We start from the raw sequence: 27,352 nt of genomic DNA on the forward strand, positions 1-27,352 counted from the left end.
AGTTCCTATCACATTTGAATGATCAAATGTATCTTTGCAAAGTTCTGAGGTGCTAACGAACCAAAAAATTCATGTGACAGATTTTTAAGTTTCATTGTAAAACTATCTTAAGGTTCAGTGTTATGGAAATGTCTTTATGAGTAAAAATTACCTTTAATAAATGTTTATTAAGAAAATCTGCAATGCACAAGATGCTGGAATGGGCACCATGAAAGATGCAGCTACAAATTAAGACAGAGTCTCTGCCCTCAGGGCAGGTACCCCCTAGTGGGGGAAATGTGATACCAGTCACTTAATACACACCAGGATGTGCTAGATACTAAAGAGAGGTGAAGTGTACTATGGAAAAACCAGAGGGCTAGAGCACAGAAGGAAGAATTAATTCTAGGCAGAGGGATCAGTCTGAGCTTTCACACTGAAAACAGGTCCTCTGGGTACCTGATTAAATGAAGTCCCTGTGCACTGATGTGCCATAAGGTCGCAGAGACATACACAGCCCCATTTTATCACCTAGTGAAACCTATTTTTCTGACTCTTAAAACCAAGCAATATTTGCATCCAAAAAAAAAAAAAGCTACTTCATATTAACCACATGACTTGTATAATAAATATTATAAACGCTCTATCCAAATTCTTCAACTTGTTGTTCAACCTTCAATATTGTAGCAGAGAAGTATCTCAGCCTATATTATATGCCACCCTCTGGACCACTGGGAATTGGCAGGTATCATTACAGACTGACAGACCAAGCATCTCCCATCCTTAGCAGGTGTGGAGGGGATAGGACTCATAAGGCTAACTTAAAAAAAAAAAAAAAAAAAAAAAACTTTATAAAATGCCCCTCTGAGAAGTAGGGGAAATTTCTGAATCTTAAAGAAACAATTAAGACCCATCCTCCAAAACCCTACTGCACCGTTAGAAAGCAGATGGCCCTGGCAATGCTGAGCTGGAAGCCTGCCTTCAATTATCAGTCTGGTTACTACCAACAGATGGGTACCAATGCAGCAAAGCCAAATTTAAGAAGAGGGAGAATCTGGCTGGTAGAAAGCACTTGAAAACTTGCTGGCAGCTGCTGTGTTCATGTATATATGTTCATTTTCAGCATCAAAATATGATAGCTCCTGTTGCAGTTATATTCCTCTTTCTCCTTTGTCCTGATCCTGCCACCCTTCCACGAGCTCATGTGACACTCTATCAAATTAAGAGATCAACGGAGAAGAATTAATTCTAGGTGAAAGAAATATAAAGTCCTGCTCCAACTCACCCCAAGACTAAGAGGCTAACATTCGTACTAGTCAGTGTGAGATTCCGCAGAGAATGCATGATCACTAAGGTGCAACGATGTTACTGACTTAAACTAGCTTCATTAAACTAGAGAATCTATAATCGCTTGTTTGCTCTTCAGGCTCAGAATAATCAACCACTCAAATGAGATCACAGACGTGAAAGGTAAATCACCTTAACAGACTTCAACAAGGGTAACGGAGCATCATTAGTAGTATTTCTCCCCGAAATTTAACAGCAGCTAAATCTGCGTGATCAATACTAAGATTAGCTGAATGAGTTCAACATGCGAGAATAATTAGAATGTAACCACCTAGGTTGACTTAGCATTTTTATTTTGCAACTTACAAAATATTATTTTTACCCTAAAAAATAAATCAAATCAAATGGCACCTACATCTAGAGGTGTGACAAGAAAGCGGACAAGACACTGGGTACAAAGCTGGCTGCATCCCAGCAGGAGGAAGGCGGGTGAAAAGAAGAAGAGGGAGGGAGGGAACCCGGGAGGGAGGGGGGCAATTTATGTTTATGTGTCTGTTCGTCTGTCCTTAACTGGAGACGTTTAAATGAATAGAAGGCTCAATGGAAAAATGAACACGTCTTTCTCTATTCTGGCATTAGCTCCGTAAATACTTGTTTCTAACGAAGAAATGTTCAGCCAATCCTGGGACCCAGCAGGCTTATAATGCTATGGCTGTGGCCAACCCAAGAATTTTAAAAGGCCAGAATTTAGAAAATGAGCATCTGAAAATGGAGCTGTAGGCTGCCATCCATCAGCAATTAGTTTTCTGTGAGGCTTACAGCCACTTAAGACTTGATTGGGTAGCTCATTAGCAACAATGAGTTAAGCATACAAGGGTATATTCTCCTAGGCATCTCTGACAACCTCACATGATTTGCAAAATTGGGCACTAGTCTGGAAAACACAACAAAAATCCCTATAACCACAAGCCAGCATTAGAGCTTAGCAAGCAATTCTACCCACATCAACTTTGGTTTAGGAGCAGCAAGGGAAGCATCACTTCCTAGGGCCAGACAAAACAAATTTAAGTTACTGTGTGGCATTTCATGATCCCATCCATGAATAACGCTTAATACGTCCCCTGCTGGGGCGAAATCTCTGGTGAACAAGGGATGGATGCAAAGGAAGTGTTTTTCTCCTTCCATCTCATCTGTCTTGCCTGCCAGACCAGGCCCTCTGAGAGGACCCGTGTAATACAGGTCCCCAGGCTCCCCAAACAAGTGTTCCTTCATCTTAGCTGTCAAATGATGGTATATTATCGCCTAACACCAATGCTACGGGGTTGGCACTGGATGCTGGATGAGCAGCTCATCTAAACCCTCCATTCACTTTGTTACTAAATGTTAACTTTACTCTTGATTGGGCCATTAAATCACATTTCCACTACTGATAATTTCTCATTGTGAGCGGCATATTAGTTTGCTAAACACGCTTAAGGAAAATTTCGGTACAACTGTCACATTATTTCGGCATCCAAAACCTATAAGCATGCTAAACTTGTTTGTACTTATAATTAGCTACAGAAGGATACTCAGAGCAACAGACTAGAATGGGCTATAATTTTAAATGTGAAAAGTCTCAAATGAACTCATCACTTTCTCTGCCTATGGGTGACAGCAAACAGTGGTAATATCAAAAGGTCATAACAGTCGTGAAGACCAAAGAACATGTATGTGCGAGGCACAGGTCTAAAGACTTGACATATAATATTTAACTTAATTCACACAGCTTTGAAAAGAGAGGGGTGTTATTAGTCCCCATATGCAGATGAGGAAAGTCAGACTCAGAAAGGGTAAGTCATCGTCCCAAGGTCACACAGCAGGTAGGTGGCAGAAAAATGAGGCAATTTCAGATCTCACTCACTCTAAAACCACCAACATTTTACCACTAAGTTATACTGGTCTAACTGGGTAAATTGCTTTTCTGCTCCCAGTCCCTCTTCAATATGCAAGAGCCAGCTAAACCCTTTGAATTCTTGGTATCATCCTCAAAAGAAGACACACACAAACTTACATTAAAGACAAATACTAAATGAATTCCCTGGTCCTGGGCTCGGCACTTTCACATGACTGCCCTCACTGGACACAGAAATCAATGAAATATTAAGGGCACCATGACCGGCCTTAAACTCCGTACTGCTACAGTTCATGGTGGACAGCTCCACAGCTGACAAACCAGATCCTATAGGGACGCCCCAATCTTCAGAAACACCTGCAAGAGATGTCCGGACCACTATGGAGCCTTGGCCAAACAAACTGTTTGAAAAGTGTTTGGACCCTCTTAACCAGACGATCGCTTTTACAAAATGTTTCCACCAGGCAGCCAGTGGAGTCGCGGGAGAGTTCCTGGCTGAAAGGGAAGCTCACAGAGGGAAGAGTTCGGTGCCAGTCTGCCTGTGGAAATGTTAGCAGAAGCATCTGTTGGTTGGTCCCCACTGGCCAAAAGGCAAACATTTGTTTTGTTGAAACAAACACTTCCATTTGAAAACGTTTGCTGATGAAACCATCATCTGATATGAAGTTTTCCTCCACTCAGGCTGCGGGAGCTATGGCCGCCTCTCTCCAGCAGTATTACCCCTCTGAGCCGATAGCTGCTTTAACAGCCTCTTCTTTGCTACTGACGGATTTTCCAATTTTAATAACCATGAAACTCTTTAAAGCTGTGAAGATAAATACACTTAAATTTGCCTCACCTGGATAAATCACTGCTCTTTATAGAGAACTTAAAAACAACAACAACAAAAACCTTACAATCTAAAAAGGGATGGTAAAATATTTAAAAGATTAGTGGAAAAAATTCTTTCCTGTGACATTTAATGAAGAAGAAATTTCTACTGTTCTGCTGTGCTTCTTCGTAAGATTACAGTGCTGATTTATGGCTCTATTCAAATTGTTTCAGTCTATTAACTGTCCCTAAATGATTCTTATTTAAGCCCTTTAAATAAACTCTGAGCCACTAAATAAGTTCAGAGAAGCAAATGAAAATAAGCATGGATAAAATCCTATTGGTAGAACAACATCAGGGTACAGCTCATATCCATGCCATTGGGAAACCTCTGCCACCACTTTGTATTGTTACCCTGACACCACCAGCCAAGCCTGCACACGCTCAGCATAAGGTTAGTGTTGACTGTGGAAGCCAGAGTAGTACACTGTAATTACTTGATATTTTTATAACAGTATTAAATCTAGAAACTCTATCTGTCATAAATTTTATTTATTTAAATCTGTGACTTTGCACAAGGTTTTTAATATTTGATGACTCAAAAGCCAACCCTTGGAAAAGGAGTTTAAATTATACCTCCAATCACCAATTTTGTTCCTTTCCATTGAGAACAATCCCTTGCTTTCTTCCATCCTTCCACCTCCCAGGTGGTCTAAAACAATCTTAAAAAAAAAAAAAAAAGTAGTACATGGTCTTAATACAAGTCATGTTTTCCCATAATTGCTATGTTCTGTGTCAGAGATGATATACAGAACACTCTGTAATACTTCTGGCAAATAAAAAAGGGAAGTATGTAGTCATGATGAACTAGTGAGAAGTAGTATAGAAACTCTTCAGTCCTCCCACTTCATCCTGTACAGAGTTGATAGGTGCTCATCTGTACTCCCCACTCACCTCGCTGCTTCTCCTCAGCTCATTTTCCTTGATCTGACTCGCCTCTAAGGCCTGTTCAGTCCTGTTAAACTTTTGCTTAAACTCTTCCAAATTTTTTTCTAGCTGGTGCTTTACAGATGTGACCTATGAAGAGAAAATAATGCCAAGCTTTTTATTTTCTTTACTTTCTAAATAATTATTTAGTCTCAAATAATAACAAGGTCATGGTATATAAGAACTGATGCCATCTATTTTGGTTGAGACACAATACATGTCACAGCTAAATGTGGCACTGGAAGTTGAACTTAAAACACCCTCATATCAACCTGTGACATCACTTGGCAACAGCATATGTTGATGAAAAAGGCTGGGTTTGGGGGGAAGCCACAAAGTAAAAAACTTTAACCACAAAATTGTAACAACCGAGTAGTGATAAACAACTAAAATTTTGAAAATTGAGATAAGAAACAACAACAAAAGTTGAGATAAGAAAACAAACTGGGAGAACACATTTGCAATAAATATGAAAGAATAAAAATGATATTCCTGTAGTACAAATAAAACAGATCTGTGATTCAATTTACAAAAAGGCAAACCCGTTTAAAAAGAAGAGCAAAGGACAGAAACAAATTTTACACAAAAAATATAAATGGCAAATCACCTGAAAGAAATAACCTCAGTGCTAGTCAGGAAAGTGTAAATTAAAACAATAACATTTTTCACTCCTTAGTTGGCAAAATTTTTAAAACCAAGACTATATCCTATTAGCAGGACAGGAGGAAACAGGCCTCTTACATCTGGTGTCAGGTAAACTGCTACAACTTTTCTGGAGGGCAGTGTGGAAGTACCTGTCACACGTGAGAACATATACACCCTTGAGGCCATCAGTGTCGTATGTAGGAAGCTGTCCTACAGAAACATCAGGAAACATTCACCTTTACCTGCCCAATGATACCACATGCTACGTGAACCTAAACATCTGTTAGTTTGGAAATGACTTAAAAAAAACCCAAAAACGTTTGATAAAAACAAGGCCAGGTACTACCTACAGAATATTCTCTGATGAACAAAAACCTAAAAACCCAAATATACATTTGTAAATGTATTTTTTAAAAGGCCTTACAGGACATCCAACAAACAGTTGATAACAATTTATCCTAGTACAGGAGGATTTTTTTTTTCTTTTTTCCAGACTTGGACAGATGGATAAAGGATGACTCTATAAAGAACTTCAGATAATCCCCCATACGTAACAGATGTCAATAAATGTTAGCGCTCCGCATCTCAGCTGCATCCTCCCAGCCCCAATTCCTCTAAGGGAGGTCCACATGTCTTGCTCTGCTATATCTTGAATTTGAGAGTTAACCTGTATTTTTCATAAAATAAGAGACAACCTAAATGATAAATCCTCAATTTTAGAAAATAATAAAAAAAAAAAAACACTGAGAAAGTTAAGTGTAACTCTGACAACAGGTGAACACCTGACATATTCAGAGTAAACTCTAAAATGTGTCATCCTCTCAGGGAAAATGGATGAAGTCAAGAAAAGAATGAATGAACACACTGCCTTCTGCCAGTTTAAAGCTGTGGGTATTTAGTGCCTCCACATTGCAGATAGAGCAGGAAACAAAATAGCCAAGGGCCTGTCCTCACGGAAAGATTTGAGTGATGGAAGACAATATAAAAATACACAAATAACTGTATTGTGCATCAGATGATAGGAATCAGAGAGAAAAGTAAAGCAAGGTAAAGAAACAAAGTACTTGAGAGTAGAGGTCTACGTAGTGCCCATGGAAGATGTCACTGATAGGTGATCCTGGAGCAGAAAGCTCAAAAAGTGAAGGTACCACCCTACAGATCTGTCTGGGGACACAGCATCCCCAAGAGTAAAGCCCAGAGCTGCCCCTGTGTTGGGTGTCCAACCCCCTCCCCCCATGGCAGAGAGGCCATGTGACCTGGACGGTGCGTTAGGGGAGACTGGCAGATGGGGTCAGCGAGTGAGGGGATGCGAGGGCCACCTAGGCTCTTGCAGACCTTCAGAAGTGCCTGACTCACACTCTGAGATGGGGAGTGATGATGGCAGGGTTTTGAGCAGAGAAGTGACACAATCTGACTAACACTTGAAAAGACTCCCTCTGGCTGCTGGCTGAAGTGTAGAAGCAGGGAGACCAGTTAGGAGGCTAGCACAGAACCTCAGGTGAGAGATGATGGTGTCCTAGACCTCATACAGTACCGGAGGCGGGGAACGCAGTCATAGCCAATATGAAATGTAAAGGCAGGTTTTTTCTTAGCGGGGAGCTATGTGGCACATGAAGGGTTTCTGAGGTGGCTGACGAGATTCTATCCTCTGACATAGATAATGGTGACAAGAGAAGCATGCCTTATAATAATTTACTGTTGTACATTTGTAAGTTTAAATATGCTGTTCATATAATACACACAAATACACACACATGCAAATAATATACATATGCAGACATATACAAATACATCCATGCATGTGTGTGTGTGCGTGCATGCGCGTGTGTGTAAATAAATAAAGGTAGAGCCAGCAGAGTTGTAATGGATTACTTTGGGGTGTGAGAGTGAAAAAGGAGTTGAAGGTGACATGGAGGTTTTGGCCTGAGGAAGATGAAGAATAGAATTGCTATTTACTAAGAGGAGGAAGATCAAGGGAAGAGCAAGTTTGGGCGGGGGGGAGCTGTAGTTCCATTAAAAACATGTTAAGCATGAGTTCCTGTTAGACATATGAGTGGAAATATCAGGTACACACCCACAAGTCTGAAGGTCAGGCCAGACGTCCAGGCTGGAGATATAAAGAGGTCATCATCACACTGGCAAGACGTAAAGCCATAAAACCAGGTGAGATCATTTCTGCAGTAAGTGTTAAATAAATTATAAGTATCAGTGCTTTGACTATATGAGGGCATAAATACTAGGGAGAGCTCCCACCTGATGACATGATCAAGAACCACCAGAATATCAGAGATGCCCACAGACCTTCAGATCTCAGATCCTCATCACTCCCTTCTTTCTCTGAACAAGGAAACCCAGACCCAGAAAAGTTCAGTTTGCTCTCTACTTTGATATATAAGGAAAGTGAGGATACAACATTTTCTTTTCTTTAAAGGTATCATGTCTGCTGTGGTACAGAAATGACATGTATAAAGAAGAGGGGGGATTATGGAGGAAGGAGAAATTAAGCCAGTGCCCTACTTTATCCAGTTCAGCCTGTAGGATGTTGTGCATGTTCTTGGCTTGTTGTAACTCCTGGGTGAGTCTGGCTTTCATCTGAGTGCACTCTTGGTCCAGGGTTTGGAAGGAACGCTGTTGACGGGAGAGCTCCTAAAAAGTGAAAGACAAATGCAGCAAACTGACGCTGGTCAACAGGGTGAAACCCAAACGTCCTCCAGGCAATGCTCTTCTGGAGACGATGGCAGCCATGCTGTGTCCACTTAATGATCCTGGTCATCAGACTCAGGTCTCTGAGGGGGAAGGAGACGCAGTCCCCAGGAAGAACACATGGAAACTGGCCTCTTCCCACCTTATTCCCAATCTTAGATGAATCACCTCTGGTTTGAAATATCCAGGGGCAAAAGAGAGTAGACCTGAGCTGCAATGGTCACAACTCAGCTGAGAAATCAAACACACTCGAAAATAGGGTTTAAGACCCCTAATACCATACACCATTGACCACTGAGGAGGACAGGAAGTAGATGCCACCCATTAACTGTGATAGCCACGTAGGGACACCAGATTAACATTTCTAGTCACTCTTATCAAAAGGCTGTAGACCCACTCACAGGCTCACTCACCTGAAACTGGTACCAACACTTATGCAAGGGCATCTTCAGCCCTGATTGTCTGCCAACTTCTTGCCCCTCCAACATCTACTACCTTTCTAATGTAGTTGCCCACCCACAGGCTTTAAAACAGCTGGAGGATGTAATATAGTTTCCTTCACAACACAGAGTGTTTGAAATAAATATGATCCTGTCCTTCTCAGTATCAAATCCTAAACAAATCAGAAAACATGGATAGAAAAGAATATTCGGACTGCTAAGTCCCTTCGCCAATCAAAAACTAAAAGATGGAAAAGTGTGAAGGGAAATATAGCCACCTTGCCACACAAAACATTTCCCCACTAGGGGACTATCCCACGTGATGATAGACACTCCTCTTTTCAATTAAGCAAACTATAAAGTATTCACAAGAGGCTTCCAGAAAAACGCCTCATGAACCCATTTATTTTACCTCTTGGAACTCTTTTTCTTTTTCCTTGATTTTCTGTTCCAGAGAACGTTTGGCACTTTCCACATTTTGACGCTGACAACTCAAATCTTCAGTCAGTTTTTTCAGTTTTTGTTCCAAAGCAGTACACTAAAAACAACAAATTAAAATGGTCAATACAAAACAAATTGAAAAAAAGCAAACATTCTGAATTGTAGAAAAATGAGTCCCAAGATCTGGTTCAAGTGTACCATGGTGTTGTCACATTTTTACTTCATAAAAAGTTGGGTTTAAAACTATTAGCCAAACACCAGAACTGCTACAAGTATTTTAGCACACATAAAATTTATATTTGGGAGAAATTAGCAACGATGTAAGGCATTAGACCATTTAAGTAAATCCTCCATAACTTGTGCCATGAAAAAAACCAGCGTGTCTGAATAATGATTCACCTAACATTTTGTTGCATGGAAATGAGAGGTTCAAATGCAGTGATGTTGACCTTTTTGATTTAGAGGCTGTAAAATAATCAGAGGGTACTCATTATCCTCATCAAGCATAAAGATTTTGTGTGAAATTCTAAATATTAATATGCTTCTTTCCACGATGCTCCCACGATGCCATTTTAAATGTCTGGAGGTTCACAGCCCTCCAGGGAATATCACAACTGAGTTTTAACCAAGCTGCCATAGGCAGCATAAAGAACATTCATTTGCCTTTTTACATTTTTAATTTTTAAAATATGAGCTCCATCAAAATTTAGGATGTTCTTCTCAATTTAAATTGGAAAAAGTGTTAAAACCCATTCCTCTGAAGTTTCCCCATGGTGTTAAAATCCTTGAACTACCCTACAAAACAACTCTAAAGTCCCAGGGAAGAATAACACATCATATTGATGGAGAAGAACTCCTGATCCAAAAGAAATGTGCCCCAATTTGTCAAACCTCTCCACTAATGTATTTCTCTGAGACCCATTATAATCCCAATTAGAGCCATCAGGAATATTAGAAATTTAACAGAGAATTCAGAGAAAAAGAAAATGCTATGTAAGACTCTGCCAGAAGACCAGACACTAATTATTAACTAACCAAAGAGGAAATGATAAAGCTGGTCTGATTTTGCAAATATCAGAACTTTAGAAATACCAAATTTGTAAAGTAAAATAGTGAACCAGTGGTTCAAATTAACTCACTGCCTTGGACATTAAGACACCTTTGTCATTATCCTTATTGTTCTTGAATTTTTAAATTCCCAAGGAAAAGTATGAAAGAAATTATTTATAATAACAAATATGAACTCAGCACGTATTTATTGGGAACCAACTGTATATCGAGCACTGTGCTAGGCACTAGGGATACAGTAGTAAACAACTCAGACAAAAATCATTGCCTAAATGAGTCTGAAATTTTGACAATTCTCAGGAGGGAAAAGAAAACACATTAGGCAGAATAGATGAATGAACCATTGGCACCCTCTGCTGGTACTCCTTCAAACTGCAACGTATTCCACTAAAGGATCTCAGAATCAACAATTCTTTCTTATTAGGAACAGTAGGCTAAAAAAGAGTCTTTAAGAAACATTTATATTTTATTGAGATTTTTTTAAATGATGATATTTACAATGCGCAATTCATGTGCAAGTACCTGACCACTAAGTGTCACGAATGCTCCATAATACTTTGAAAAAGGGTCCAGAGCTCAAGTCCTTTAAAGGTATGCAGCATATGACCCTGGACACTCAGTGCTCTGAGCCAGAATTTTTAGCAGTAAAACACGGGTGCTGAATTCCAGCTTTGCTGCCAGCCCCAACGCTCTGTTTCTACGTGCATTCAAACCATGCATCCCACATGGTTTGTAAATATTCGGAAAAGAAGCATAGTAGAAACAGCATATATATATTCACTAAAGCACATGGTATTGATTTTGGTTAAATTAGCTCCATTTTACTTAATCGGTAATTCTAACGGTAGATCAGGGAACAGCATAAACAAAGCATAATTGATTTCAGCAACATACTGGACAAGGTCATATTATCTCTAGAGGCAAGATGGATAAAGGCAGACTAAATTTTCAGTTAGGTGGATTTGTAGTTTAATGGAAAAAACAGAATCTAGAAAGCACGGAACAAATGAGTCTTAAGGACCTGGAGGGAAGTCTCTAATAGAAAGAAAGCCAGAGCATTGCTGTCCTAGTCAAACTTTCAAATTCATGATCTGGTAAGAAGAGACCTCATCAAATATGTTAGACTGAATAAGGATTTGGTGATCTTGTCACACCAAAACCAACAAAGCAAATGTAAAAAGATAAGCATAATTCTTATATATCAGAAGGCCTGACTTCGCAGAAATAAAAATGAAAATGAGCTTAATTGACAAGGAACTCAATATAATAATAACAGCTACTATTATGAGTTCACTATCTGCCAGGCACTATGCTAAAGCCTTTATAAAATTTAAAACAAACAATCTTATGACACAGACATTATTATTGACACCATCTTACTAATTAGGCAACTGAGGCTCAGAAGTTAATTAAATAGCTCCAAAGCAACACAATTGGGGTGTGGCAGAGCCAGGGCTCAAACTCAAGTCTTTCAATTTAAAAAATCAAATTACAAACTCAGACTGCACAAGGAGAATAAATGTGTGGATCAAGAGAGGTCATGTTCCTTCATACATCTGATCCATAGTTATCAAGAATTTCTCTATGCAAAACACTGCACAAGAAGAATTCTAAAATGAACCTGGACTGCCACTTCCAGGAAGGTGGAAGAGACGAACACTTCCCTATTCCTGCCATCAAGAACAATTCAAAACCCTGCATATTAGATTAAGACAAACATAAGAAAGCTCTGAAAGGGGAGAAGAAAGCAGGTTGACTAGGGACTTTGGGACCCAAGGAAAAACATGTCAGTGCTGGAAGAACACTGTTAACCCAGAATCCTATACCTTGCAGAAATATCTTTCAGGAATGAAGAGGAAATCAAGACATTCTCAGACTAAAGAAAAGTTAGAGGATTTGTGGCCAGTACATCTACACTAAAAGAATGGTTAAAGGAAGTTCTCTAAACAGAAAGGAAATGATAAAAGGAAATTTGGAAGGAATCGGGAAGGAAGAATAAGTGAAGGAACAGTACAGGCATATACAATAGGCTTTCCTTCTCTTCTTCAGCTTTCTAAATTATGTTTGATGAATGAAGCAAAAATTATAACACTGTCTAATGTGGTTCTAAATATATGTAAAGAAAACACTTAAGAAAATTATACTATAAATAGGAGAGGGTGTAAGGACAAAAAGGGGAGTAAATTTTCTGTAATTCATTAGAGCTGGTAGAATGACAACATCAATAAACTGTGGTAAGTTGTATTGTACATTATCTAGAACAAGCACTATAAAACCTCTACAGAGAAATACAAGCAAAAACACTATTGATAATTCAAAACGGAATCCTAAAAAAATGTTCAAGTAACCTACAGGAAGGCAGGAAATATGAAAACAGAGGGGGAAAAAAGGAAAGAAATAAAAAACAAAAAATAAGATGGAAGACTTAAGCCATGACATATCAGTAATTACACTAAATAATAAATAGTCTAAATACACTAATTAAAATACAGGTACTGTTTATAAAAGTGAAAAGTGCTTTAAAAGAATGCATCATAAAATATGACCCAAATATATGCTGTCCACACAAAACTCACATTAGGCCTATTTTTTAATTTAATAGGATAGATAGGCTGAAAGTAAAAAGACAGAAATACATCATGTAAACATAAATCAAAGGAAAGCTGAAGTGACTGGGGAAAAAAAAAAAAAAAAAAAGAAAGAAAGAACCTGTGTCCCTGGAAGCAAATAGAAGATATAGGTCTATCTGCTACAGTGGTTTTTACCCACTGCCCTAAAAATATCTAGAGTTTACTAAAGGTAAATTCCATAGGCCCACTTCAGACGTGGGTCTAACAAGACTAATTCTGCAAGTTTCTCAGTGATTCTGCCAGTTAGCCAAGTGTGGGAACTGCAGGGCTGGAGCATAAATAATGATAATAAAAAGGTCATGAGCAGGATGGGTGGTGCCAGGAGAAAAGATCTCACTGCACTCCCAGGAGCTCACAGGAGGAGAAACATGTCAAGAGTATTCCAAGAGGAAGGTATGCCAAGCAGTAAGGCAAATGTGAGAAAAACACTGGCCCAGACAACAATTAGGCTCAAGAAACACCAAATAAAATGCAGTCGGTCCTAGAAGATAATTCATTTTTCTTTATACTTGTCATCATATACCACACTACCTATGTGACTGATACATCTATGTTACATCCCCCATTAGGATGAAATTTCACAAGGCGAGTGAGTGTTGTCTATTTTCTCACTACTCCATCCTCAGGTCTAGAATAGTGCCTGACACAGAGCAGACAATCAATCAGTATTTGTCAAATGAGTCAATGATTGAATGAATAATAGAAAAAAACAGAAGAAAAAACTAGAGAGGTAGGTTGAGGGAAAAGCAATAAGAAAAACGAAAAACCAAAACAACCACCAAAAAAACCCTCAGGTAACAGGCTAAGAAGCCTGGGCTTAATTAAAACCTTAAGATTAAGGGGCAGGAATGCGTATACTGGATCCTACGAGTAGATCTGTTCAATCCTATCATATGTCCTAAACCTCTTTTAAAGCTGCATGACTTTAAGTGCCTCTTCTATGTATCAGGCACTTGCCAGGTGCTGTATATACAAAATCTTTATTCTTCCCCACCCTCTGAGATGTAAAAGAGATCAGTGACTTACCCAAGTCCCTTGGCTAAGAAAATGTGTAGTCTAGATTGGACCCCAGATCTACCCAACTCTAAAAGAACTTCTGCTCAACTGTATCAATACTGCCTAGCATATATTAATAAGGTTCACCCTAACATTTCATAAGTCTAAGTGTAAAGTACTCTCTCCAAAGAACCGTACGAGACGAGGGGAGGTTTATCAGTAACTCATGGAAAGTCAAGTACCTTGGTGGAGGCCTGGTCATACTGTGCTGTCGTTCTCACTAGTTCGTCCCTACTTTTGTTCAAAACCTTCTCTTTTTCATTTAGTTCCATTTTTGCTTTCTCCAGTTGGAGTTGGAGTTCTTGAAGTTTATTCACTTGGCCTTTCATTTCTTTTTCTTGTCCTTGCAGACGTAGTTCCAACTCACTAATCTTGCTCCTTAGCTCTTAAATCACAAACAAAACCCGCACTTCAATTGATGTATATTTTTCACAAAGAAATTTACAACTAAATTCAGAATATATTAATCTATGTTACTCTGCTCTGAAATCTTTGATGAGTCAAATATAAATCAATTCACATTAAACACAGAAGCTACTTTAATGGATTCAGTTTCAGTGTTTATTCTATTGTTGTTTGTATTCAAATATCCTATAGAAAGCAGAAGGAACAAATTTTCTTATGTTTTCACAGAGAAACTCTGGGGAGAAGATGCTTTTCTAAAATCATGAATAGTATCTTATCGAGACTACAAAAAGTGCATCACATATAACACCCTGCACTAAAATTAGCACTTGGCTTTATACACCAGCAAACTAATATTTGTTTTGTGCCCATATCAATGCCAATGAGTGCTAAGCAGTGAAAAATTCACCCTCCCGTATTTTCCAGAAGCTTTACCCCCAGTAAAGATCAAGACAGTGTGAACCTCCTCTACTGCCAAAGTTAACAATTTTTTTTCATTTTTTTCCCTCACTTATACACAATGTTGGTTCCAGTGGTACGGCAGTGTGACAGCTCTCACCAGGGCACACTGACGGTGATTTTCAATCTATCACAGCACTGGAAATTATAGTCTGCAGAGTAGATTCCAAAACACCACCTGGCAGCCTTGGCTGTCAGCAGCAGCGTGGTGCGGCAGCCAAGGTTACAGGTTTGCTCCCATATGGACAACCTGGCAGCACACGGCAAAGCTGTTCTGCGGACACATGCCACACCTCTGGCCAAAACCGGCCAGATCACCGGCTTGGTCCATGGGCCACAAAAGGAGCCAAATGCTAAGTGGGGAGTGTCAACTGTAACCCACCTGCTTGCCCCGCTGCTGGAAAGCCAGAGGCACTCACCCTGCTTTTGAAGGCTTCAGGGCACCAGCTTTTTAGTACAAATACAGGTACCTTTCAAAATGGTGATCTCTTTTCTCATTATCACAGACAGTATTTCACACCACCCGTCTGGGATGCTGACCACTGATGGGCCTCACAAAACATCTTAGCAGTTCCTAGGACTAAAAATGTCTGGAGTCATCTCTGAAATTATCTCAGGAAAATTTAACTTAACTCAAAAAGTTACCTTGATTTTGGGCTTTTAATTGATCCAAAAGATGAGGATTGCTAGAATTATCACAGAAACTGCTGTTAGCATCTCTTTTCCCCATTTGCAAAGTTGATCTACTCGGAGTCACTTCTTGTTCCCCAGAAAAATACGATGCAGAGAAATCTCTCCTAATTGGAGTCTTTAGAGCACTGGATGAAAGACGACTTGGAGTCTTGTCTTGTTGCCATGAGAACACAGATGATGAAGCCTGATGTCGGGCAATGTCCCGGTGATTCATGGTGCTTTGCGGAATGGCCTGGCTCGCTTTCTGTAAAAATAGAAACTCTTTAAAGCCCTTGAGAAGTCACAATATTTAAGACTATGTACTTATTTTCAAATAGAACATAAAACCATGCCAAGAGGGTAACACTTCCACTGTGTACCAAGAAAGAACATTCATCAAGTCAAGGGAACCACTGCATCCCAATACCCAGTGAGGACATATTCTAACAGTCAGACTTAGCATTCAAGGGTGAAGCCAGCACTATCTGAGGCGCACTCTATTTTAAATGGGCTCAGTTTTTGTATTCATTCTGCATCCCTCCCATACTTCATACAAACACATGTGAGTACTTACTTCCATTTTGAATTCTGAAATTTGGTTTTCCTTTGCCTTCCTTGGTCACCTCCCCCTGTAGCTTTCCACAAAGAGACTCAAAATTCAATAGTAACCTAGAGAACTCTTTCAAGAATCTACTTTCCACCATACCACTCCCACAGAAAAAAAGTCATATAAAGGTATTTTATAGTATATAACAGACATTTGTGGATTATCTGCTGTTTTGAATTATTTTTGTTCTTCTCTCTGCTCTGTTCTGACCAGATGTGCCTGTAGATGCTGAGTTAAATTTTTTATAGCAAAGGCTTTTCTTGCAACTGGAACAGGTTTATGGTTTATGGAGACTCACATCCCTTCACAAAATAACTCTGGGAATAGATGTCAGAGGCAGAATCAATACCAGTGACTGAACTGGATAACAAAGCACATGATATTTCCAATACAGACCGGAGAATTACTGCTTAGTCTTTATTCACCTTGATAGGCAATGCCTTTGCTACCTATCAAAACCCTAGTGATCTCAAAACAAGTGTTAAAGGCATAAAAAGAATTAAAATTGTTAAAGCTCTAATAGGTACTTTTTGATTCTCATCATTAAGGCGTCTGGTTATAAATTCAGCCTGAAACTGTTGGCTAAGTTGTGTCATCTCACCAAGTTCATATGTTTAGTGCAAATGTACCATCAAGTGTCAAACTGGAATTTTTTTTTTTAAACAAATCACATCATGTGAGCAGAAACGGTGAAGGTATAGCCTATAGATACCAGGTATTTTCAGGATCAGTCCTGAAACTAAAAGCTGGGGTTTCTAAAACATGGATTTTTGTCTATTTTATTGATATTAAGCAAATCTTTTCACCCACCCACCTCTCTCTGCTTTTTTTTTAACCTGTATCAAAATGGAGTCTAAAACCCTTGTCAACAACTTATTTAAAAGAATTGGGGAGATTATGTTGATTACATTCTCACCTGAAATAAACATTTCAAGGATAACGATCCCCAAACCTCACGTCCCTGATGGCAGTCACCATATTCCATCAGAAGGTCTGAATATGACACTATCACCCCCAGGTTCTAAAGCCAGCCAGTGAGGGTCAGGAGTGACTCTGGTCCCACCCTCTCCAAACATGTTCTTTATCATTAGATCTTAACAGAAAAATAATTATGTTACCACCATTTCTATGGAATTCAGTGAGCATTTAATATTTAGGGATAAAGTAATCTCCCGCTCTATTTTACTCACTCTTACCTATTTTTCATCTTAAAAATATTATAACCAATGAGCCAGGAACTTTATTTTCTTGGTTTAAGAAAAATATGTCAGCTCTATGTAAAACAGATTCTTCTCCATCCTTGTTCTATCCTATCAAAGCACTTCTTCAACTGCATCCTCAAGGCCCATAAGTTACTTACCTTTGCCTGCAAGGTTTTCACCTCTGCCTCTAATCTTTTTCGTTCTTCAACTTCTTTATTATATTTTTCTTTTAGATCTTCATATTTGGAACCTAAACTCAGACATTGAGACACAGTTTCACTTCAATCATTGATTTCTCGAAGGAATTCAGATCAAGAATCATTATAATAGACAGTCTAGAAACAAGTATCTCAATACATCAGATAGAAAGAACGTTTTGGTTAAGGCAACAGATACTGATCAAATTACTCCAATATCAAAATATATGTAAACATATAGCTGTTTTGAATATTCCAAAACTGAATTATTTTTAAAACATACCATAGAAGGATAAAGTGAAAAGTTAGTCTTGTTAACCTGATGGCTCAGCATAATTCAACAAATACACAAAAATATATGTAACTGGTGGTTGCTTTTTTTTTTTAATGCTTAATTCAGAAGTTGAATTCAAAGCTGAATGAATTCATTTCTGTGGCAGAATTAAAATCTCAATAATACAGCTATTTATACAAACGGAAAAAACCCTTACCACTATAATATTGACTTGGTGTGAGTGGAGTTGTAAAAATTTTTTGTGGCGTAATGCATGCATTCAGAGAGACATCTGCAGACTGTGCAGCTTGTTGGCTTCTTTCAAGTTCAGATTTACACCTGTGAGAAAAGGACCCAAGGGCTCAACCAAATCAGAGAAACAGCTACAGAATCCCAACACCACAGGTTACTAGAAAGAAATGAACTTGCAAAAAACCCACCCTCTAAGAATTCTTATCACTTCATTTATTCAACAGACATTTAATAAGAACTAACTTATGAGATAGATATAAACTCAGTCCCCTGTCTTCAGAGGAATTCAGTCTAGTTAGGGAAACAGAAATACAAACTGATAATCACAATGTTATGAAGGCTATCATGAAGATCTATAATTGCCACTATAGTAGCAAAGAAGAGTTGGGAGGGTGAGGACCTATTCCAAGGAAATTTTATATTCTAAGCCCAAGATAGACACAGTGCTAAAAAAGAACCCAGAACTTCGGAAACACAGGAGGAAACTGGTGTCATTGAACATGGGTTCCAATCACAAACTGGGATGGCACTACTTATACCACTGTCATCACAAAAACATAAACTTACGTACATACCATGTCTTCTATGACATTATTAAAATACATATATATAAATCAGGTTCACATAATGCATCTAAAAGAGATACGGCGGGACACAGATCCAAAGAAATGGAGAAAGTAAGCTATATACAGTCGTCCTCCGCATCCGCGGGTGTTAGTCCCAGGACCCCTGCAGATAACAAAATCTGCGGATGCTCAAGTCCCTCGTATAAAATGGCAGAGTACACTGGGCCCTTCCTATCTGTGGGTGCAGAACCAGTGGACACAGAGGGCCAACTGCATTGTGTATGGGTACAGATTATCCCTACCTTTTAAGTTCTGAACACCTTTCAGAATCAAACAACCTAAGTTAAGAGTGGACTCAATTCTTGCAACTGTCTAATGTCTCTGATTTTAACTTAACACAAGAAATAAAATGAACACCCTATTAGAATGGCTAAGGATGCGTGCACCATTCTTCTTGCCATGGACACATTACTTAAAGCAGGGAGTGAACAAAGTAGTGAAGAAAGTGCCTCAGAGCCCTAGCTCCACCCAGCTCCAAATTCAATCTGGAAGGAAGAAGCCATGTATGACCTAAAAACGGCTACTCAGCAAGTCAAATCACCACATTCAAACTTCAACTTTCGGTAGGTCATGGCCGTCCAGTAAAAATATTCTATTAACATGAAAAAAGTAACAAGAAATAAGTGAATCTAACAAGAAATAAGTGAATCTAATCTTAATATTTTATGAAACTCAATATTTTCAATATTATCATTTCAACTTATAATCAGTACAAAAATCATTAAGATATTTTACATGTACTAAATCTTCAGAATTTGGTGTGCACCGTGTACTCCCAGCACATATCTATTTACACTAGCCACATTTCAAGTGTTCAGTAGCCATACATAGCCAGTGGCTACCATATTGGACATTGCAGGTAGGCAGACTCCCAAAGATGTAACAAGGTTGGGGACTCCAGAGATCAATCTTGAAGATCGTTGCAAAATCGGTGTTTCTTTTCCCTCTCAAATTCACATCTTATACCCTTTACCCTATCTTTTCATTAAAAAAAAAATAAAATTTTATTAATTTTAAATATTAGATAAAAGTATAACCTGCTATTATTTTTATAAACCTTTGTTTCCCATCTCCTAAGGGAACAGAAATACAAACCATCATCACCAAAAAAAAGCACTAAATTAAGTTGCTTTTTCTAGTTTAATTTAATTGTATGAGATTACCAATATTTGCAGTTTTTGACCAGCATTTCAAATGTTCAACCTCACTTGTTCAAGACATTCCTGAAACATAATTGGTGGCCTTGGAGACGGAAAAAATAAGTTCCTACCCTGAATTTGAAGGTTACCAGTGAGAATTTAAAAACTGTACTCAATAGTTTCTGTAGTCTATGGATTTTATACTCTTAACAGTTTTTATACTATAGCAAAGTATATACAATAGTTTTTATAGTCTAAAGTTTATATTGTTTATAAGATTTTATAAGCACCTATATCCATCAACACTGTATATCATAAAAATTTTTTAAACTAAATGTTCTATTCTAACCCCATGATGATGATGATGATGATGATGACTAACAACTGAAAATAATGATAATACTAATGCTAACATTTAACAGCTCCTACGTCTCACGTACAACCCTGAGCACTTTATACCTACAAGCATATGTGCTACCAAATGGCACTTTTCAATGAAATATAGAAATGTATACAAAAGCATCTTTTCCTCAAATGTTAAAAATACAAACATTTCTATCTAAATTATTAAAATCACTACTTCTAAAACTGGCAGCTAAAATGTGCTTTCCAAAGGAATAATCATTCCAGCATACTGAAGTGAGCGTCCTACTTTCCATGCACCTGCTTTCCAAAACAAATGCTTCTCACTCATTCACTCATTCATTCAACAAATATTTGAGGACCTACAATTGCCAAGTGCTAGGAATACAGTGGTGAATAAGACAGACAAGGTCCCTGTTCTAATAGAGTTCAGGAAAACGAAAAAAACTCAACAAGATAGAAATTTATTTATCATTCTAACATGCAACTTATATATAGACAGTCAGCTTCCCACATGGATTGGAAACAAAATTAGAAAAAGACTTCTGTGTATCTAAATTATCATCTTCACAAAAAGACAAGCGTATAGTCATCCCTTGGTATCTGGAAAAGATTCGTTCCAGGACCCCCTTGAGTACCAAAATCTGGAGATGCTTAACTCTCATCTAAATAACATAGGTAATATTTGCATATAAATATGCGCATTCTCCCCTACACTTTAAATCATCTCTAGGTTACTTATAATACCTAATACAATGCAAATGCTACGTAAATAGCTGTTGGCACACAGCAAAATTTAAGTTTCTCTTTTGAAAGCCTCTGGAATTTTTTTTCCAAATATTTTTCGACCCTCGGTTGAATCTGCAGATGCAGAACTCATGGGTACAGAGAACCAACTGTGATTTTTAAATGTTTTAACTTTCAAAAATATGTTTGCTATGTAGGTAGAATTAAGATTATTGCAACTATGCTAGGAAAAAACATTCTTGGTATCAAAATATTTATTAATTACAAATGGAAAAATAGTAACTTTACACTACAGAAACCCTGATAACACCCTAACCAAGTGATCAGGTTAAAAGCCATACTAAATCATGCACCCTCTGATGTGGTGTACTGGGAAAGGCACGTCACTGCTTCTGTGGTTTCTTACCAAAAATTCATAACCTCAGTCTGACCTAGCAATTCTCCATCCAGGATGATTTAGCCCTCCCAAAGGGCATATGGCAATGCCTGGAGACATTTTTGATCATCAATACTTGGATGTGGGATAAGTGCTACTGGCATCTAGGGAGTAGAGGCCAGGAATTCCTAGTATCTTACAATGCACAAGGCAGCTTTCCACAACAAAGAATAATCCAGTCCAAAATGCCAGCTCTGCCGCTGTTGAAAAACAGCAGACAAACCCAAGTTGAGGACTATTCTACAAAAGAGGGGACTAGTACTCCTTAAAAATGTCAAGGTCAAAAGAGACAAGAAACCGTCCCAGCTTAGGAAAAATACAAGACATCAACTAAATGCAATGTGGAATCCTGGATCCATTCTGGAACAGAAAAAGGACATTACTGGAAAATCTAGTGAAATTCTAATAAAGTCTGTAGTTTGGTTACTGGTATTGAATCTGTTTATTTCTGATTTGGTCATTGTATACTATGTATGTAAGATGTCAACAATTTCTTTTTCTGGAAGTCTAAAGTTATTTCAAAATAAAAAATTTTTAAAAATGTCTGGCAGTATGTTTGTGTAATTAGCAATGGGGCAATTTGCTAAAGTCTTTTATGCTTTTAGCCTTTATCACTCCTTGTTATTTTGCCAAAATTCTACTATTAGAACAAAAAGATTCCATTTGTAAGCTAGCAGCATTCAGGTCCCACTAAATTTATCTTGATTCATGCCTCTAGTTGTTTGGGGTTTTTTTTTTTAAATGGAAAAGTAGTAATAAGTGCCTTTTTTATTGCATAAATATGGTATTGAAACTGGTGAATTGATTATGTAAGGCTTAAGATGGAAAATGGGTCTCTCAAATGGGAACTCTCAGGAGGAAAATTTTCTTGACTTCACTTCCCTCCTCTCCAGCTGAGATTCTATGGCACACGACTTCAGCCACTCTCTTCCAATAACCTCCATTATTCCATATTCTTCTATCCCATCACCCTGGCCCAAAGCAACCCAAAATCAATTTTCTTGAATACCTTCTCAGCATTTATATCCCATATGTTGAAAAAAGAAAAAAAAAAATCATACAACTCTATAAATTCCACTATAAATTCCCAGTCCCCAATCTCAACTGAGCCCGCAAACTCTTCAGTCCTTTCGTAGTTCCCTAATTCTTTCATTCCCTGCAACAGCTTTTCCACTCAGAGAAAACATAAGCCATCAGTATAAGCCATGCTTTAACTTCCCTCCATCTTTTCAGTAACCACTGCTGAGAGTTTTGGTTATTATTGATTATTGTGTCACCCAGTAACAAACACAGTGCGTGGCACATAAAGTGTGAGTAAATGAATAAGCTAGCCACTATTTCATAAATTTATACAACACTGAACCCTGCCACAAGAGGACTGAAGTGTATAAGAAAAGAATTAATTTTCTTCGAATCATTGTTTATTCCACTGGAAAGAAAATAAACTGCAATGCATAATAATTACATCATAAAAGGAAATGATAGAGCATCTGATGAATACAAACAAAGATAGCCATAATAAATACCATTCAAAAAAAAGTTACCTTTTAAGTTCCTGTTCCAGTTTTTCTATTTGCTTTTTGCTTGAATTCAGTTGTCCTTCTTGGAAATTCACTTGTGACTCCTTGACTTGAAGTTCATGAGAAATCTTCTGCTTGGTCTTCTCCAGATTTTCACATATTTCCATCAAGCTTTGGTTCTCTCTTTTCAGGTTTGCGCCCTCGTTTTTTTCATTCTCAACCTAATGGGGTTTGTTCAAAAGGAAATAGGTCTCTTACTCATGGACTTACCCAGTATTATTTGGAAATCTGAGTTTAACACTGATGACTAATTTTCTGAGATACAGTTGTAATAATCCAGATGTTAATGCATGATAAACAGAGAAATTTTAGATGAAAAATTCTCCCGCTAGCAAAAACATTTTAGAAGCGATGATTATAGTATTACTACCCTGTTGGCTAACACAGAGGTACAAAAGAAGTACTACTTAAGTTTCCATTTATTAGTCCTGAAGAGATCTGGGAATACTAAGGTGAAAAACTCACTCTGAGAAAGCGGTATCTCTTTGTACCACAAAGTGCTCTAATACTGTCCCCTGAATTTGGAGCCAGAGGCTTTCCACCACGTTGGTGCAGAATGCAAATGCAGTGCCCAATTCATGGTCCCAGCCGGAAGTTAAAATGGAACTCAGCAGCCCTACATGTTAGCAGGTAAGCAGAAATGAGGAGAGGATGGAGAAAATGAAGTGATTAAAATAAAAATGACTCACAGAGGAGAGGAGAGGGGTTACCACCTGAAGATAGCAAAATCTTTTTTGCTATCAGGGGTTACCACCTGAAGATAGCAAAATCATTTTTCTCTAAATTTGGAAAACCAAGATAAAACGATTCCTCCAAATAATGAGTGAACAATTCTAAATACTAGCATTTCGGTGATACCTTCTGTTTCTGCTTCTGCAGTGCCGCCTCCAGGGTTTCAAGCTGGAATTGCCGTTGCTGCCTTTCTTTCTTCAGTTTGTCGAGCTGTCCTTCGAGCTCTTGAATTTTCTGAAGAGCTCTTGTCGGCAGGCCTTCCTTCCATTCTTCCAATGCCCAGCTCATTGTGCTCGCCTTTCTTTATTATTCAAACATTTATAAACTGGAAAGAATGAACAGACTTTTGGTCTTACTATAGTAAAAGGAAACTTAAAATCTCAGAGACTAAGGAAACTACACAACCGCTTTAAGAACCAAATTTCAAAACCTGACATTTCAACAGAGTGTAATATCCGTCTTCTTCACCCTCTGAAAGGTGACAGCCAATACCTGATGTCAAGTAGTCCACAACATGCTTGTTTGGCTTTCCCCTTTGCTTTCTGTTTTTCTTATTTCTCATTTTTTACTTCTTATATGGCTCCCTGCTCTCTATTGTTCAGTTTGCTTTCATGATTCAATATATGAATATTTTGCTATAAGGTTTCTGGTGAATAGGCCTTATAGGACAAATAAAATGCATGATAACTTATTTTACAAATGCTCTTCTTTCCTCTCTTCATGTTGTGAATGTGCACTCATACTCTGTCCCTCTCCCTCTGGGAAGCCTTCCTGAGGGCATCCATCATAATCCGGTTATGTCTCCCTATCGCAGTCTCTCATGGCACAGGTACCCCCTTCTCCCAAGTGGTTATCATTTGTTGAGTCAATGCACAAATGAACAAAGGGTGAATGCCCTACTAGCACTAGAATCATCGCAAAATACAGGAAAATTATTCTCCAGACAGACCTGGACCAGGAGCCTTAGTGACAAATCCCTGCTCAGCTACCTACAAGATGTGTGACATCAGGCATGCTCTTTAACTGCTCTGTTCCTTGGTTTCCTCATTTGTAAAACTGGTGATAATAAAGTGGTGGTGACTCCCTAAAGCTTTAGAACAGTATCTCCTGATAAGCTTTCTGTACATGTTAGCCATTATATTAGTCCTTGACGGTTTTTGGGTATTTCTACCTATGGTACCAAGATGGAAGTGGCCTACCCCTTTCTCAGCCACATCTTAGGAAATTTAAATCAGCTGGGAGAAAAGTATGGCAATTATCCTTTATTCATTAGCCTTTAGAACTTAAGTGAAAGAAAAAGCATTCATTTTCCAGTTATTTTGGCAACAGAGTGAGAATCCATTTTTTTACTGAATGAAGTCCACACCATTTTAGCGTTTTGTTTCAGTCAGCTTTATCAATGAAATCTGTTATCAGAACAACTAATAAATAGTTGATGAAAGTACTACAAATAATAAAAAAAAAAAATTTCAAAAATTAAGAGAAGCATGGGTCTTGGGAAACATAATTGAGATATCAGGCCTTGGAAAGCCCTGTTTTCTCTGCCATTTACCCCCATTTCCCTTAGACCTTTGAACACAGCATCTTAAACTCCACTCCCACTTACCCAAAAACTACTGAAAGGAGTCTCATGCCTCTCCACCAACAAAGGACAATTTGCACTGCTCTGATAGGCTACTCCTTCCATTTCAAACCAGCTTGCTCATTCAGGGGTGGGCATACCATACCTCAGAGGCACACAACTGTTAACTCCTAAACAATTCAGTCAGCCTGAAATCATTACGTTGAGGCGCCATAGCCAACAAAATATTAAAAGAAGTTTAAAAAGATCATAGAGATGATGGAAATAAACAGAAGGAAGACTGACAATTAAATACTTTTCCATTTCAAAGTCTAAGATACAGCAATAAAGAAAGGCTTAAAGCAATCACCAGACCCGAGCTAATTTTGATTAGAGGGGACTTTGACAGATTAAGGCATCAACCAACAACAATCTGTGTGGAGCTACTGGGACAAAAGGACAAAAACTGTAAACCTCAAAGTAAAATGTAAGGGACAAAGGGGATGGGAAGCGGGTGATGAAGAAAAGCCCTGGATGTCAAGGTTCTAGCAAAAAAGATGTGCAGGACTATCCTCCCTCCAGAAAATTCTGTCTTTCTATCTTAACTATGTAGAGGACACTCTTCATGCCCAAATTGCACAACCCGATAAAGCGCGGGAGGAAGCTCTTTTGTGACTGTGTGACTCTCACCCCAGCACTGCAGGCCGGTTTTCACTCTTTCCCTTTATCGATGAGAATCCTGCATCTCCACCAAGAAACCGAAACACGCCTACAGTGCCACCGCAGAACCAGTGAATGAAAACTCAGCCTGCTCCTCTAGACCAGGCTCGAGGATAGGACTCACGTCATTTATTTCTGTGTCCTCATCCCACAACGGAGCGAGGAACGCAGGTGCAGCCAAATAAATGTGGCAGGCAAGAGAGAAATGCTCTCGCAACTAACAACAGGCACACCAACCCGCCGCCCAGATCAAAACCCAAGTTTGTATCTCCTCTGTGCAACAAAGGACCGGTGTCCAAATTTCCAACAGGAGCCACTTGTTCCTGGAGGCGGAAGGCTGCTAGTAAATACCTGCTGGCCTCTGATTCTTTTACCTTACAAAGGAGGAAACTGATCCCCCAAAGATCGAGTTCGTAACGAGCAGGGTCTCCGGACACTAGTGCCAGCCCACTTTTACCGGCAGCGGAGGGGCGCCGACACCCCCTAAGAACCGCCCCCGGGGCTGATTCTCCAGTCCCTTCAGATGGGAGGCGGCGGCCCGCTGCACCTTCAGTTCCCTGGAGTGCGATCCCACAGGCATCCCCACCCAGTAACCCTGGGCAGAAAGCCAGCGGCTCCCCCACGCCCGCCGCCAGAGCCGGGACCCAAGCAGGACGCTCACCTCGCTGGCGGTGAACGGAAAACAGCTCTTCAGAGAGTCGGGTCCTGGTACAGCCTCCGCGGGCTGCAGCCCCAGTTCCAATTCAAACTGCCCGCGGCCGCCACCCGTTTTCGATTCACCCGCTTCCGGCCGGACCAAACTCGCCTCCAAACCTATTGGTCACTGCCAGCAGCTGTGAGCCAATCCGCTTCCGCGCACTCGGACTGCCGCCTTTGATTGGTCCTTTCGGATAGATTTAAAAAATCAAGCCACACCAGCCAGGGTGCCAGAGCTACGGAGTTTTTTTGTTGTTGTGGGGAGGTGGAGACCACGTGCTTCTACTTAGTTAAGTAGCCGAGTCTGGAAGACGTTTTGAACCGCTATTTCCGCAAAAGCCAGGGAATGGGCTGGCTGATTAGGAGGGTGTGGTCTATCGGCTACAGCCAGCAGTAGTGTGCTGTCTGGTAAAACTCTTAATACCGCACATACATATCTACTTATTTATTAAATATATAATTTAGGACATAGATTTTAGGTACTATTCTGTCATGCATTCTTCAACCAGTGTCACTCTTAACAATTCTTTGAGGAAAGTATTCTTGTTTTTATTTAAAAGTTGACTGAGCCACATAGAAAGCTAAGTCATTTGAAATTGAATCTAGAACATGCAGAATCTCAGTCAAACTGCTGCTCTCTATTGATCATCTTCTAAAGAGGTGATTCTGAATATTTGTTAGCTGGAATTCCAGCAGAGAACATTGTAGCCAGAAAAAAATCTTTGAAATGAATGCCCCCCCCCA

The 27,352-nt window shown here is 39.0% G+C and overlaps 1 protein-coding gene across 2 annotated transcripts in view; it reads right to left on the minus strand.

Moving 5' to 3' along the window:
* Window positions 1-26,702, minus strand: part of CENPF (centromere protein F) — a 50,623-nt gene extending 23,921 nt beyond the window's left edge. For both annotated transcript variants that reach the window (XM_045512493.2, XM_010949514.3), the window contains exons 1-10: window positions 26,574-26,702; window positions 23,758-23,956; window positions 22,864-23,060; window positions 17,974-18,095; window positions 17,444-17,535; window positions 15,450-15,741; window positions 14,123-14,325; window positions 9,158-9,283; window positions 8,120-8,248; window positions 4,925-5,047 (exon numbers count right to left, since the gene is read on the minus strand). In XM_045512493.2, the coding sequence (XP_045368449.1) occupies window positions 4,925-5,047; window positions 8,120-8,248; window positions 9,158-9,283; window positions 14,123-14,325; window positions 15,450-15,741; window positions 17,444-17,535; window positions 17,974-18,095; window positions 22,864-23,060; window positions 23,758-23,919 (1,446 nt within the window). In that variant the 5' untranslated portion in view covers window positions 23,920-23,956; window positions 26,574-26,702. The remainder of the gene's footprint in view (window positions 1-4,924; window positions 5,048-8,119; window positions 8,249-9,157; window positions 9,284-14,122; window positions 14,326-15,449; window positions 15,742-17,443; window positions 17,536-17,973; window positions 18,096-22,863; window positions 23,061-23,757; window positions 23,957-26,573) is intronic.
* Window positions 26,703-27,352: the final 650 nt, after the last annotated feature.

This window comes from Camelus bactrianus, chromosome 23 (assembly GCF_048773025.1).
Source record: "Camelus bactrianus isolate YW-2024 breed Bactrian camel chromosome 23, ASM4877302v1, whole genome shotgun sequence".
Lineage (NCBI taxonomy): Eukaryota > Metazoa > Chordata > Mammalia > Artiodactyla > Camelidae > Camelus > Camelus bactrianus.